Genomic DNA, 10,048 nt, shown 5'->3' with positions numbered 1-10,048 from the left:
TCACGACGTAGCGCGTGACGAGGCGGGAAAGCTAGTGGATGGAGTGCAGGTGACGTCAAGCTATTTATAGCGCGCTATCATCGACGGTGACATCACTCACCCCGCCCCATCCCCGCATGACCTTCGACCCCGTCTCTCAGTCAGCCGTGGTCACGGTCACGGTCGGTTTTCGGCATCAGAAACCCTATACTGAAGAAACTCACACACACTTGTCTCTCGCTGGCCTTGTGGAGACCTGAGAACCGAACCATCCAAAACACGTGACTAACCTGGACCTGGACTCCATTAGATGAGGCTTAACCCTGTGGGGACCGGCAAACATGTCCTCACAAGTAGGAGTGTTTCCAAGCTGTAGCCCCCCACAAGGATAGCGATACAAAGCACACACACACAGACACACACTCAAAATAGCCAGGGAAACAAGACTCCTTTTATTTTCTATTTGGAGATGTTATTTCATTGAGGGACAACGTGACCCGCTTCCACTGCCAGGTCCATGTCTGGCATCAAACACATAAAACAGCAGCGAGTCCGGGTTGTGGGGAGTCCTGGAGCCGATCCCGGCAGGAGGACACCCTGGACAGGCGGCCAGGCCGTTGGAGGCCACACACACACACACGCACGCACGCACATGAACCTAGTGAGCAGGTCTTTGGGCCAAGGGAGGAAACCGGTGCAAAGCCACGGGGACACCTTGTCTGGGTCCAACCCAGACTGAGACGGACTTAAGGTATGTGCGTGTGTGAGGACTGTTGGGACCGGTTTGACTCAGGACTGTGGAAGCTCACACTGATGACATCATCTCTTCCGGGAAGCAGCTGCTCCTTTTCCTCGCTCTCGCCGACGGGGAGTCCGGGAAGTCCTGTGCCTCCCTCCCCCTCCTCTCCCTCGGCGCCCCTCCCCCCTCTTAGACACGCTGAGATCATCTCACTTCGGAGGCCGTGATTGGCTCCCAACTAAGCACATTTAAGTCTTCAGGCTCAAGGACCGATGACATCATCACCCTCTCATACACCTGCTGACATGATGTCACCGTGAGTCACCGCTTGAGCAGGTCACATGACCCCCTCCTGTCATGTGATCCAGAGTGATGTCATGACCAAGTGAACCTGGCACGAACTCCCTGGTGTAAATGGAAACAGCTGGAGTGTTGAGAACTTTATCTCCCGGAATAAAACGAAGCCAGCGAGTCTCTCTGCCGCCCCCTGCAGGCCACCAGTCGCCACTGCAATAACCAAGGTCGTCGCTTCACCTCTCAGGTTCATGGTAGGGCGGCGCAGGCAGGGAGCGGGGCCATGACACGGCGTCACTGGTGCGGCGAGCTGAACGTCTCGTACACATTGGCGGCGAACTCCTTCACCTGGTTGTTGGTCAGAAGGTCCTGCAAGTCAGGAGACGAGTGTGAGAGAGACCGGCAGTTGGCGCCGACGTGATGCCGCTCACCTGGACGAAGTAGCTGGGCGAGTCGCTGCAGACGCTGTGGATCTGCCCGTTGATGATGGGAATGATCTTGGCCAGCGGCAGACTGAGTCACAGACGAGTCAGAGTCACATGTCAGCATCCACGTCTTTAATGTCCGGGGTGAGTTGTCCTCACACACACACACACGCATGCACGCACGCACGCAGAGCCCACTGACACGCCAGACCCGGAGCTGGGCCAGTTCTGCTCTTTTGGGAAGGAGGAAGTGGGTCGTGTGCCTCCTGGTTTGGACCGTCAGCACCGCTGGCTCTTCGTCACTCAGCCTGGTGAGTTTGCACACGTCGGCGTCCCTGACACAAGGGCGCGGCCGGTTCTGTGACGGACCCTTTAAACTGCTGATATGGACCAATAAAGACCTCTGTTGAACAGACCTGTGGCTCTCTGTGGACGGTTCCACGGTTGAGGCCTCACGGGGTCCATTTCTGTTCCTGTCTCAGACCTGCTCCTCTGATCTGGACCCACTTCCTCCCCTCACCTCTGCCACACAGTCAACCAAGGTGAAAAACCTCCCCTCGGATCCTGGTTTGTCTCTCTGAAAGTGCCGATCGGAAGGAAGCCGCACCAGAGATGGACCCGCTCTCATCTGAGACCCAAATCTGCTCCCAGCGCCCACATAAGCCGAGGGAGTCTGTGTGTGTCATCACCTGTCGAGGGCGGAGTCAGGAGTCGGCTCGGAGGCGGGTCGCTGGAAGAACTGGGCCATGTTGTCCAGGAGGCGCGAGAAACCTCGGTGCAGACACGCGGTGAGGACCAGGCTGAAGTCAGGGCTGCGGACACACGTCAGTCAGTCTGGGTCCAGTAGGGCAGGAGTCCCGGGCAGCTCACCTGTCCAGCATGTCCCTGGTCTCGTTGAGCAGGCGGATGGTAATCCCATCGTCTGGGGTCAAGCCGCAGGCCTGAGGGAGGAGCAGCTGGAGGTCAGAGGTCAGAGGTCAGCGCTCATCTGGCTCACCTGCTCGGCGAGAGCCTCCTCTTCCGCAGCCAGCAGGTACCAGGACAGCGGGCGCCGCGAGTCCGACTCCACCTCCGCTCTGATCCAATTCAGCTGCTCCTCCAGCTCCCGCAGACACAAGCTGGTCTTCAGAGACACACTGTTGGCAACAGCACCGCCGATGAGCCGGGTCAAGGGTCGGCCCAGTGAGAGCGACACCAAGTGGTGGTGTGGAAGTGTGAGCGCCACGCCAGCTCACCTGACTGGACCCAACTGCCCTCACTTCACTGCATACACACAGACTTCCTGCCCGCTTAGAGTGGAGGACAGCGCAATCTACTGCAGAGCACCTGCCACTGCAGGACATTTTTCATAACATGAAGCTAGTAGTTCGGGCTCAGCCCGTCAACTGGGGACAAGGTCTGGTCTGTCCAGTCAGATAAGCCTCAGTTTGAGGGTCAAACCTTCAAACTAACTGGGTCTCAGAGAGAGAGAGAGAGAGAGAGAGAGAGAGAGAGAGAGAGAGAGAGAGAGAGAGAGAGAGAGAGAGAGAGGGAGGACTTCACCTGCCCAGAGCGTTGACCACGGCCCGCTTCACCGCCGACATTAACGCTGTCAGCCCTGAACACACACACACACAGGTGAGGTCAGCACAGGGCAGCAAGATCACAGAGGAACTGACCATCCCCCAGGAGGTGCTGGATGCTGGACAGGTACTGCTGCTGGACGTCAGGAGGAGCCAGATGAGGCTGCGGACCACAAGCAGGTGGATCAGGCGAGGGGTCACATGAGGTACCAGAGCGTGGAGGAGCTCACCGCGGCTGGGCTGCAGGACGAGCTGTCCAGGTAGAGGTACCCCCCGATGATGTTGAGCTGAAGACGCAGCAGAACCACCAGCATGCAGGTGCTGTAGACCGCCACAATGGTCCGCGTGAAACCTGAAGGAAGGCCCGGGTCACTGCCAGCCCACACTCCCACTGAACACCAGCAGACTCACTCACTGATGATCTTCAGGTCCTCCCAGATCTCCAGCTTGTTTGCCGGCCTGAACACAGAGCAGGGACGTCACGGCGCCCGTGGGCCGGGTGTGAGGGGTCATGGGGATGCAGCAGCTCTCACCTGGTCTTCAGCAGCGTGGTGAGACTCTCGGAGTTGAGCTGGCTGACGATGGCGTCTCTCAGCGGAGGCAGCATGGACAACACTGAGGACCAGAGACTCGAGTGAGCAACCTGCCCAGACCAGCTCCACACATCAATCACTGTGTTTTCCAGGAAGGAATCCATTCCACCTCCAGGTGAATCTCACTTCCCACAGTTTCATTACTGTCAGACGGAAAAGTCTGCTGAGTCTCCATTCACCTGTCATGTTGCAGGTCCTCTGGTTGCTCTCGAAGTGGAACTGCCTCCGGGCCTGGGCCAGGTACTCGCTGGCCTCCTTCTCCTGGGCTGCCTGGATCTTCTTCTGGGCATATCTGCCCAGAAAGTAGGCACCTGCAACACACCACAGCGAGCTCAGGACCAGGCCAGGACCGGGCCACCAGAGCCTCGACCCCTGACCCCAGCAGACGTGCAGGAGAGAAGACGGAGAAAACTTCCAGTAAGTAAATAAATCACAACATTCTTTAGCAACGAAGAGGGCAAGTATGTGTCGTGATGTCATGTGCTTTTTGAGCGCTAAATGGTGCTGTTACAGCAGCATTCTGACGTGTTTTTGACACGTAGAACTGAGTTAGCTCACTAACTTCAGCTGCTGCTTGTATTTGTGATGTAAATTTGCACACAATGAAGAGAAAGACTGCAGACATTGCTTCTTTTTATAAGAAGAAAAATAGATCAGGAGAGACAGAGACGACAGGGGAGGAACAGAGCCTTCAAGAGGAGGAAGAAGAGGAAGAGCCCTGATCATGAAACTGATGGCTGGCCTCCAGTCATCTGGAGAATGTATGTTTACAGTATGTTTCCATTAAATTACAAATCATGACATAATCACTTCAAACTTTTTGATTCCTGTTTATTGGTAGTTGGATTAGTCTGAATAGAAATGCCTGCAGGCTGTCATTACAGCTATAATTGATCATTACTATGGAGAGGGGCCAAGGATTATTATTGTGACCACTATTACCATTACTTGAATGTCAGAATCACTGACTTTGCCTCTTGTTTCACCATAGCTATCTCCCAACCAAGAGCAGAGCCGCACCTGAAGCGCACTGTGAAGTTCTTTTATTTGCGCCTGCTTTTGCCCAGTCATTGTTTTGACTGTTTTACCCAATATCTACATAACAAAGTAAAACAGGATTGTTGTGGAACTCAAAGTGTCAACTGTGCTGTTATTGGTCAATGCACATTAGATTATAGTAACATCAAATATAACACAGTGAACCAAAGTTTATTCCTGACGTCTTTCTGATGTTTCCACTGGCCTGTTTACGGCAACCGTGTGATAAAACCCTGAAATTACAGCTCTTAGTTTTGGTGTGGCACCCCAAGATTTGAAGTGGCCCCATCGGGCCACCCCGATGAAAGAGTTCTGGAGGCGCCACTCTTCAAACCTTCAGGTTGGAAACACAAAGCCGCTCGGTGGCGAGTCGGGAGAACGCTGAAGGCTGGACTGGGTCGGGACCGAGTTAGCACTGCTGCTAACGCTTACCTCCAACAACTGCTCCGGTGAAGATGAACTTCCTTTTGTGTCGCTTCACGAAATTCCAAATCGAGTAAAGCATTGTACACGCGAATCGTAGGTCGGCGACAACTCGGGGAAATAGTTTCAAGTCTTAACTCGGCGCTGGCCGACAGTCGAACATGTTTGCTCGTTAGCATGCGGCTAATGCTAAACTGATATTTCCTGTGTAAATAAGAGAAGATGGTGCGTCACTCGTCTCTTCCCCCCCACACACAGTGAACTCAACATTTGTAGACATGACGCCCAAACAGCTCAACATGAAGCATACACGAATCAGCCACGTATTGGAGGTATCATTGAACAACAGAAATTAACACTGAAAACTAAATCAATATTTTGACCAGAAATGAAAAATAATGCCAGCGCGACCAGTCAGACTTCACCATTCTAAATGTGGAAAGCCGTTCTACAACACCCCTGAACTCTCATGCTTTTACTTCGAAGGTTACAGCAAACAGGAATCGGAAATGGTCCGTCCGACATTATCTTCCGTGCGTTGCTTCCGCTCTAGTTTGAATCAGCGTTGTCTCTGGCGAGTTGGTCGACGTCTCCATGGAAACACACGATGGATCCGACCGAAATGTTTCTCCTTCCGATCGTGACGTAGCCAAGTGGATGTCCCACGCCTTCCACGCGGTGAGGATGTACGAAAGGCCGGCGGGCGAGCGCGCGTGCACTCAACACTCAGGCGTCTCTCGCGTGCGCAGGCTCGCCAGGCGCTGCGGAGCGGAGAGGTTCCGGTGGGGTGTCTGCTGGTGCACCAGGACCAGGTGGTCGCCAGTGGGAGGAACCAAGTCAACGAGAGCAAAAATGTAACGCACCCGACGACCGTGTGTGCACTTTGTGTAGCGACCTTTTGCAGGAGCCTCGACAGTTCACTAGCCATGTGTTTTGGGTGGTTATGTTGAGGTGGCGAGGCTGGGGAAAGGGTGATGTCCAGGAGAGGTCCTCACCAGTGTGCGTGTGTGTGTGCACGCGATCAGGCCACCAGACACGCCGAGATGGTGGCGCTGGACCAGTTCCTGGACTGGTGCCGTCAGGGTGACCGGCCCGTGGGCGAGGCGTGCGCCAGGACGGTGCTGTACGTGACGGTGGAGCCATGTGTCATGTGCGCGGCTGCGCTCAGGCTGCTGCGCGTGCCCGTCGTGGTGTTCGGCTGCAGAAACGAAAGGTTCGGAGGATGTTGTTCAGTTCTGGACATCTCCTCCGCTGACCTCCAGCAGAGCGGCTCCGGCTTCCAGGTGTGCCAGGTGTTCCCCAGCCGCTCTACTCCGCGCTGTCAACAGTCTGTGTGTGTGTGTCCAGTGCCTGTCGGGCCACCGGGCCGAGGAGGCTGTCCAGATGTTGAAGACCTTCTACAAGCAGGAGAATCCCAATGGTGATGTTCCTCCTCGCCCTCGTCTCTGTCCTCCACCTCTCTAACTTCTTTTTCCCTCTGTTTCAGCTCCCAAACCCCGAACCAGGAAGGACTGCACCTGACTCACTTTCTGCTCAATAAACCTTGGGCTTGGACGTTTGTCTTTTATTGGCATGACAGCAGGGGGCGCACTAATGGACAGCTATTTTCCCCACACCTTTAGTGACAAACATCAAGGTTTGAACTTCAGCTTCTTGTTTGTTCGTAAGCTTGTTTTGGTTGCAGGCTGCTCCAGGCAGGTGGAATCTGGCTGCTCACACAGCCGAGGTCACTTGAGTTAGCTGCGTAGCATCATTCACCTTTGACCTTTTCTGAGGGAAAGGAGGAGGAAGTCAAGATGAGGGCCTGTGTGTGTGTGTGCACACACACTTACCTGTGTGTGAGTCCCAGATGTAGGTGTTGAGAATGTCTCCGAGGACATAGAGCAGGCAGATGACGGTCGTCATGGCGCCGAAGAAGACGACTCTGGCCAGCGGAGTGATGCGCTCCAGCACCGGGTAGACCCAAACACCGGTCACCTGCTGCACCCAGCACGTCCTTCTCTCACACACACACATACGCTGGCCATCACTGCCGCTGCCGGGGGTCGACACCAGTGGGAGAGCGGGTCCCTACCAGCCAATGTACGCCAGGCCAAAGCAGCAGACGGCCAAGAGACCCGCGGTCCGGCTCGGGTAGCGGTGGCGAGTGGTCCTCATCTCGATAATGATGAAGGGGAGGACGGTGGTGTGCTGCAGACACAAGAAGCAGTGCCAGTTGGTGGTCCCAGTGGCTGAGCCTCGGACTCACCATGCCGTGGTTCAGCCACTGAGGGATGAAGTTGTCCAGCAATCGAGGATACACCAGCTCCCGGTCGTACAGGTACAGAGACCAGAACATGGAGACCACAAACTGCCGGAGACACACAGGCGCAGGGGCTTGGTCAGGTTCGGTCCGGTGCTGACGGGCGTGCGTGTGTGTGTGTGTGCGTGCGCACCGCTCCGCAGGGGAAGGCCAGCACCGCCATCATCCAGTCCCTCAGGCTCACCAGCTTCTGCAGCTGCCGCTCCTGCTCCCTGTTGTCTCCTTTAGTCAGCAGACTGGACACGTCGATGAGGACACACAGGCCGAAGAAGACTGCCTGGATCACCTGCACACACAGATGCACGCAGGGTTGTCACATCATCCTTGTGGGGACCGAACTGACACCCAGTTATGATGGCTCCGTTAGTTTGAAGTATTCATCCTCAAACTGAGGCTGAACCTTGTGGGGACCGGCCAAAAAGCCCCACAAGGAGGTGGTTTCCCTTGAAACTGGACCTCACAAGGACAGATGTGCTTGTCTCCAGCAGAGAAGTGATGAGGGACAGAACCCCCAGGAAGAGACGGCGAGTCTGGGCCGGACGCAGGTCCCCACACGGGACACAAACCGGCCGCACCACTGGGTCACCACTCAGGTGTCGTGCTTCTCCGGCAAAACATTTCCACTTTAGCTGAGGAGCCTGGGTGCAAGTGGCTCAGTCAGAAGACTGTGGCCGTCCATTGATTGACTCCTGGACGTCTGTGAAATCGGTGGCAAATCATCATCATCATCATCATCGTCGTGACAGACCGAATGTTGACGTCAGGTCGTGGACAGGGAAAAGAGCTTCCACACAGACGTTCCTCACGCCTGCTGAAGCCAACGCTTGTTCTTCAATTAACGCACGAGGCAAGCGCGCTCCCGAGCGTCGGTGCCGAGCTTCGGTACCTGGACAGGTTCCACCGGAGCCCGGTCGCGCGCGGCTGGAGGAAGGGCATCACGGAGCTAGGCTAAGCTAACTAGCAGGGCAGGAGCTAGCCCGCGCGAGCGCTCACCAGGTCGATGAACGTCAGGAACTTCCAGCTGCCTCCGTAGGTCTGGTGCGCGGGCATGTCCAGGGCTTTGTAGTGGCACAGGATGGAGAAGTAGGAGAGCAGGATGGCGACGCGCAGAACCTGCGGCGGAATCAGCGCCATGACGCTGCGCTCCGTTCACCTGCCGAGCCGGACCCGGATACTCGCCCTCAGGTCGGCCGAGATCACAGGAGCCGCAGGCCGCGTGCTTCCGCCGCTTCCGGCTGTCGAGGAGGAGCAAGACGCCGCGGAAAAAGGACCGACGTCAGTGGCGACGCTCCAGAGTGCCTCGATTCATTCTTTCGGGAGTCGCTCGCTCTGCTTTCACTTGTTCGAATGCCAGGACCCGGACAGCAGGGGGCGCGTTGTCATGGTCCCAACCAAAGCGGAACCTTTCTCGTGTTCTCTCAGTTGTCCTGAGAGACAGGAGAGGAGCGCCCCCTCATGGACACACCAGGGACCCGTGCGTGCCACCTCTCGCTGAGGGACAGGGACTTGGGCTCACCAGCAGAGTGTTGACCATGTGGGATCTTCGTCAACAGTTCACCAGACCTGACCTGGACTCGATGCCATCAGTCCTGGACCGGCTGTGTTCCGCGGCCCTGCCTCCAGTGCTGTGCCTCCATGTAAAGAAACACGCCAGTAACCATGACGACAACCTCTTGTCCCTGCTGCATGTCACTTCCTGTCACCCCCCCCCCCATCACACACTGACCCATAATGTGAGAACAAAGTCAAATGCTACTGTGTCGTGAACAAGTGAGGAGTTGGTGTCCATGTGTGAGGAGTTGAGTGGGTGGGGCGGGTGAAGGTCCAGGTCTGTGGTGCAGCTCAGTGCGGGTGAGCCAGGCGTAGTGGTGCCAGCTGACCTCTGGGCAACAGCCTGGTGCAGGTGGCTCGTGTAGATGACAACTCAGCCATTCATCAGCATTACGCAGCAGTTTCTTTGTCTTCTGAGCACGTCTCCAGCTCGGGTCCTGGCTCTGAGGCGGCCCTGTGTTCTGTACCCAGATCCCATCCTGAGGATCCAACACACACCTGTGTGACTGAGCAAGTGGATGTGTGTGTGGGTTCACCTGGTTTAGCTATGCTTGTGAGGACTTCTGAAGTTTGCTTTGTGGGGACATTTTTGCCATGTCCTCACAAGTGGAAGCCTCAGTTGGATAATGAACTTTGACTTTCGCACAAACTGGGTCTCTCTTTGGTTCAGGTTTGGCTTAGGGGAAAGGGTGATGGACAGGAGAGGTCCTCACAATGATAGAGAGACATGTGTGTGTGTGTGTGAGGGTCGGAGATAAGTGGATCAGGATCTTCGGCTCCTCAGGAAGTGACCTCACCGCCACTGACCTTTGAGTCACCATAGCGACGCGTCACCATGACGACAGCGCGATCCTGATGGAGCAAAGCTCCATCTTCCCTCCGGAGGTCAGCGGAGGTTCCTGCGCCTCGCAGGCGCAGATGAAGCTCAGTCCCCGGTCATGCGTCCTTCTACCTCGCGCCTCAGCACTTGGCGCATCTTGGAGATCCAGTGACGTCACCTGGACACACCAACGCGTATCACTTCGAGCACGCGGACGTTCTTCTGTTCTGGCGGTGTAAACCCCGAGGAGTGAGTCTCCGTGCGCGCGCGCGTGTGAGGGTGAACTCAGGAGACTCCCTCCTCCTCCTCAGAGCGGCGAGCG

At 56.0% G+C, this 10,048-nt stretch overlaps 3 protein-coding genes across 7 annotated transcripts; 1 reads left to right on the top strand and 2 right to left on the bottom strand.

The window, feature by feature from the left end:
• Positions 1-221: 221 nt before the first annotated feature.
• On the bottom strand, positions 222-5,461 carry pex3 (peroxisomal biogenesis factor 3). The gene is made up of 12 exons (XM_053881978.1): positions 5,063-5,461; positions 3,772-3,903; positions 3,533-3,614; positions 3,415-3,458; positions 3,230-3,351; positions 3,096-3,162; positions 2,980-3,034; positions 2,435-2,573; positions 2,308-2,378; positions 2,127-2,249; positions 1,444-1,525; positions 222-1,381 (listed from the first exon to the last, which is right to left on the bottom strand). Exons 1-12 carry the CDS (start codon positions 5,133-5,135, stop codon positions 1,307-1,309), a joined length of 1,065 nt encoding a protein of 354 aa, XP_053737953.1. The 5' UTR covers positions 5,136-5,461; the 3' UTR covers positions 222-1,306.
• Positions 4,750-6,665, top strand: adat2 (adenosine deaminase tRNA specific 2). Of its 3 annotated transcripts, none has more exons than XM_053882018.1 (6): positions 4,750-4,970; positions 5,607-5,731; positions 5,803-5,907; positions 6,079-6,336; positions 6,401-6,473; positions 6,540-6,665. In XM_053882018.1, the coding sequence occupies exons 2-6, from the start codon at positions 5,648-5,650 to the stop codon at positions 6,572-6,574; spliced, it is 555 nt and encodes a 184-aa protein (XP_053737993.1). In that variant the 5' UTR covers positions 4,750-4,970; positions 5,607-5,647; the 3' UTR covers positions 6,575-6,665. The 3 variants fall into 3 exon arrangements, with proteins under 3 accessions (XP_053737993.1, XP_053737992.1, XP_053737990.1); XM_053882017.1 differs by having other exon boundaries at positions 4,750-5,079; XM_053882015.1 differs by having other exon boundaries at positions 4,750-5,079; positions 5,540-5,731.
• Positions 6,593-8,998, bottom strand: aig1 (androgen-induced 1 (H. sapiens)). 3 transcript variants are annotated; one of them, XM_053882010.1, is made up of 6 exons: positions 8,872-8,998; positions 7,489-7,641; positions 7,302-7,403; positions 7,128-7,243; positions 6,886-7,049; positions 6,593-6,823 (listed from the first exon to the last, which is right to left on the bottom strand). In XM_053882010.1, exons 1-6 carry the CDS (start codon positions 8,887-8,889, stop codon positions 6,804-6,806), a joined length of 573 nt encoding a protein of 190 aa, XP_053737985.1. In that variant the 5' UTR covers positions 8,890-8,998; the 3' UTR covers positions 6,593-6,803. The 3 variants fall into 3 exon arrangements, with proteins under 3 accessions (XP_053737985.1, XP_053737984.1, XP_053737983.1); XM_053882009.1 differs by lacking the exon at positions 8,872-8,998 and adding an exon at positions 8,349-8,830 and having other exon boundaries at positions 6,596-6,823; positions 7,540-7,641; XM_053882008.1 differs by lacking the exon at positions 8,872-8,998 and adding an exon at positions 8,349-8,819 and having other exon boundaries at positions 6,601-6,823.
• Positions 8,999-10,048: the final 1,050 nt, after the last annotated feature.

This window comes from Synchiropus splendidus, chromosome 12 (genome assembly GCF_027744825.2).
Source record: "Synchiropus splendidus isolate RoL2022-P1 chromosome 12, RoL_Sspl_1.0, whole genome shotgun sequence".
NCBI lineage: Eukaryota > Metazoa > Chordata > Actinopteri > Syngnathiformes > Callionymidae > Synchiropus > Synchiropus splendidus.
This window is presented reverse-complemented; position numbering and strand designations above follow the sequence as displayed.

What these genes read in the sequence shown, in the direction of transcription:
- pex3 (XM_053881978.1), bottom strand. Translation starts at nt 5,135, where the DNA reads ATGCTTTACTCGATTTGGAATTTCGTGAAGCGACACAAAAGGAAGTTC. An exon ending in CACCGGAGCAGTTGTTGGAG is followed by an intron (nt 3,904 to 5,062) that starts GTAAGCGTTAGC and finishes GGTGTGTTGCAG; the next exon opens with GTGCCTACTTTCTGGGCAGA. An exon ending in AGGAGGCTCTCGCCGAGCAG is followed by an intron (nt 2,379 to 2,434) that starts GTGAGCCAGATG and finishes CTCCTCCCTCAG; the next exon opens with GCCTGCGGCTTGACCCCAGA.
- adat2 (XM_053882018.1), top strand. Translation starts at nt 5,648, where the DNA reads ATGGAAACACACGATGGATCCGACCGAAATGTTTCTCCTTCCGATCGT. An exon ending in AAGTCAACGAGAGCAAAAAT is followed by an intron (nt 5,908 to 6,078) that starts GTAACGCACCCG and finishes GCACGCGATCAG; the next exon opens with GCCACCAGACACGCCGAGAT. An exon ending in AGAGCGGCTCCGGCTTCCAG is followed by an intron (nt 6,337 to 6,400) that starts GTGTGCCAGGTG and finishes GTGTGTGTCCAG; the next exon opens with TGCCTGTCGGGCCACCGGGC.
- aig1 (XM_053882008.1), bottom strand. Translation starts at nt 8,489, where the DNA reads ATGGCGCTGATTCCGCCGCAGGTTCTGCGCGTCGCCATCCTGCTCTCC. An exon ending in GGCCTGGCGTACATTGGCTG is followed by an intron (nt 7,050 to 7,127) that starts GTAGGGACCCGC and finishes GTGTGAGAGAAG; the next exon opens with GACGTGCTGGGTGCAGCAGG. An exon ending in CATCTGGGACTCACACACAG is followed by an intron (nt 6,824 to 6,885) that starts GTAAGTGTGTGT and finishes CCTTTCCCTCAG; the next exon opens with AAAAGGTCAAAGGTGAATGA.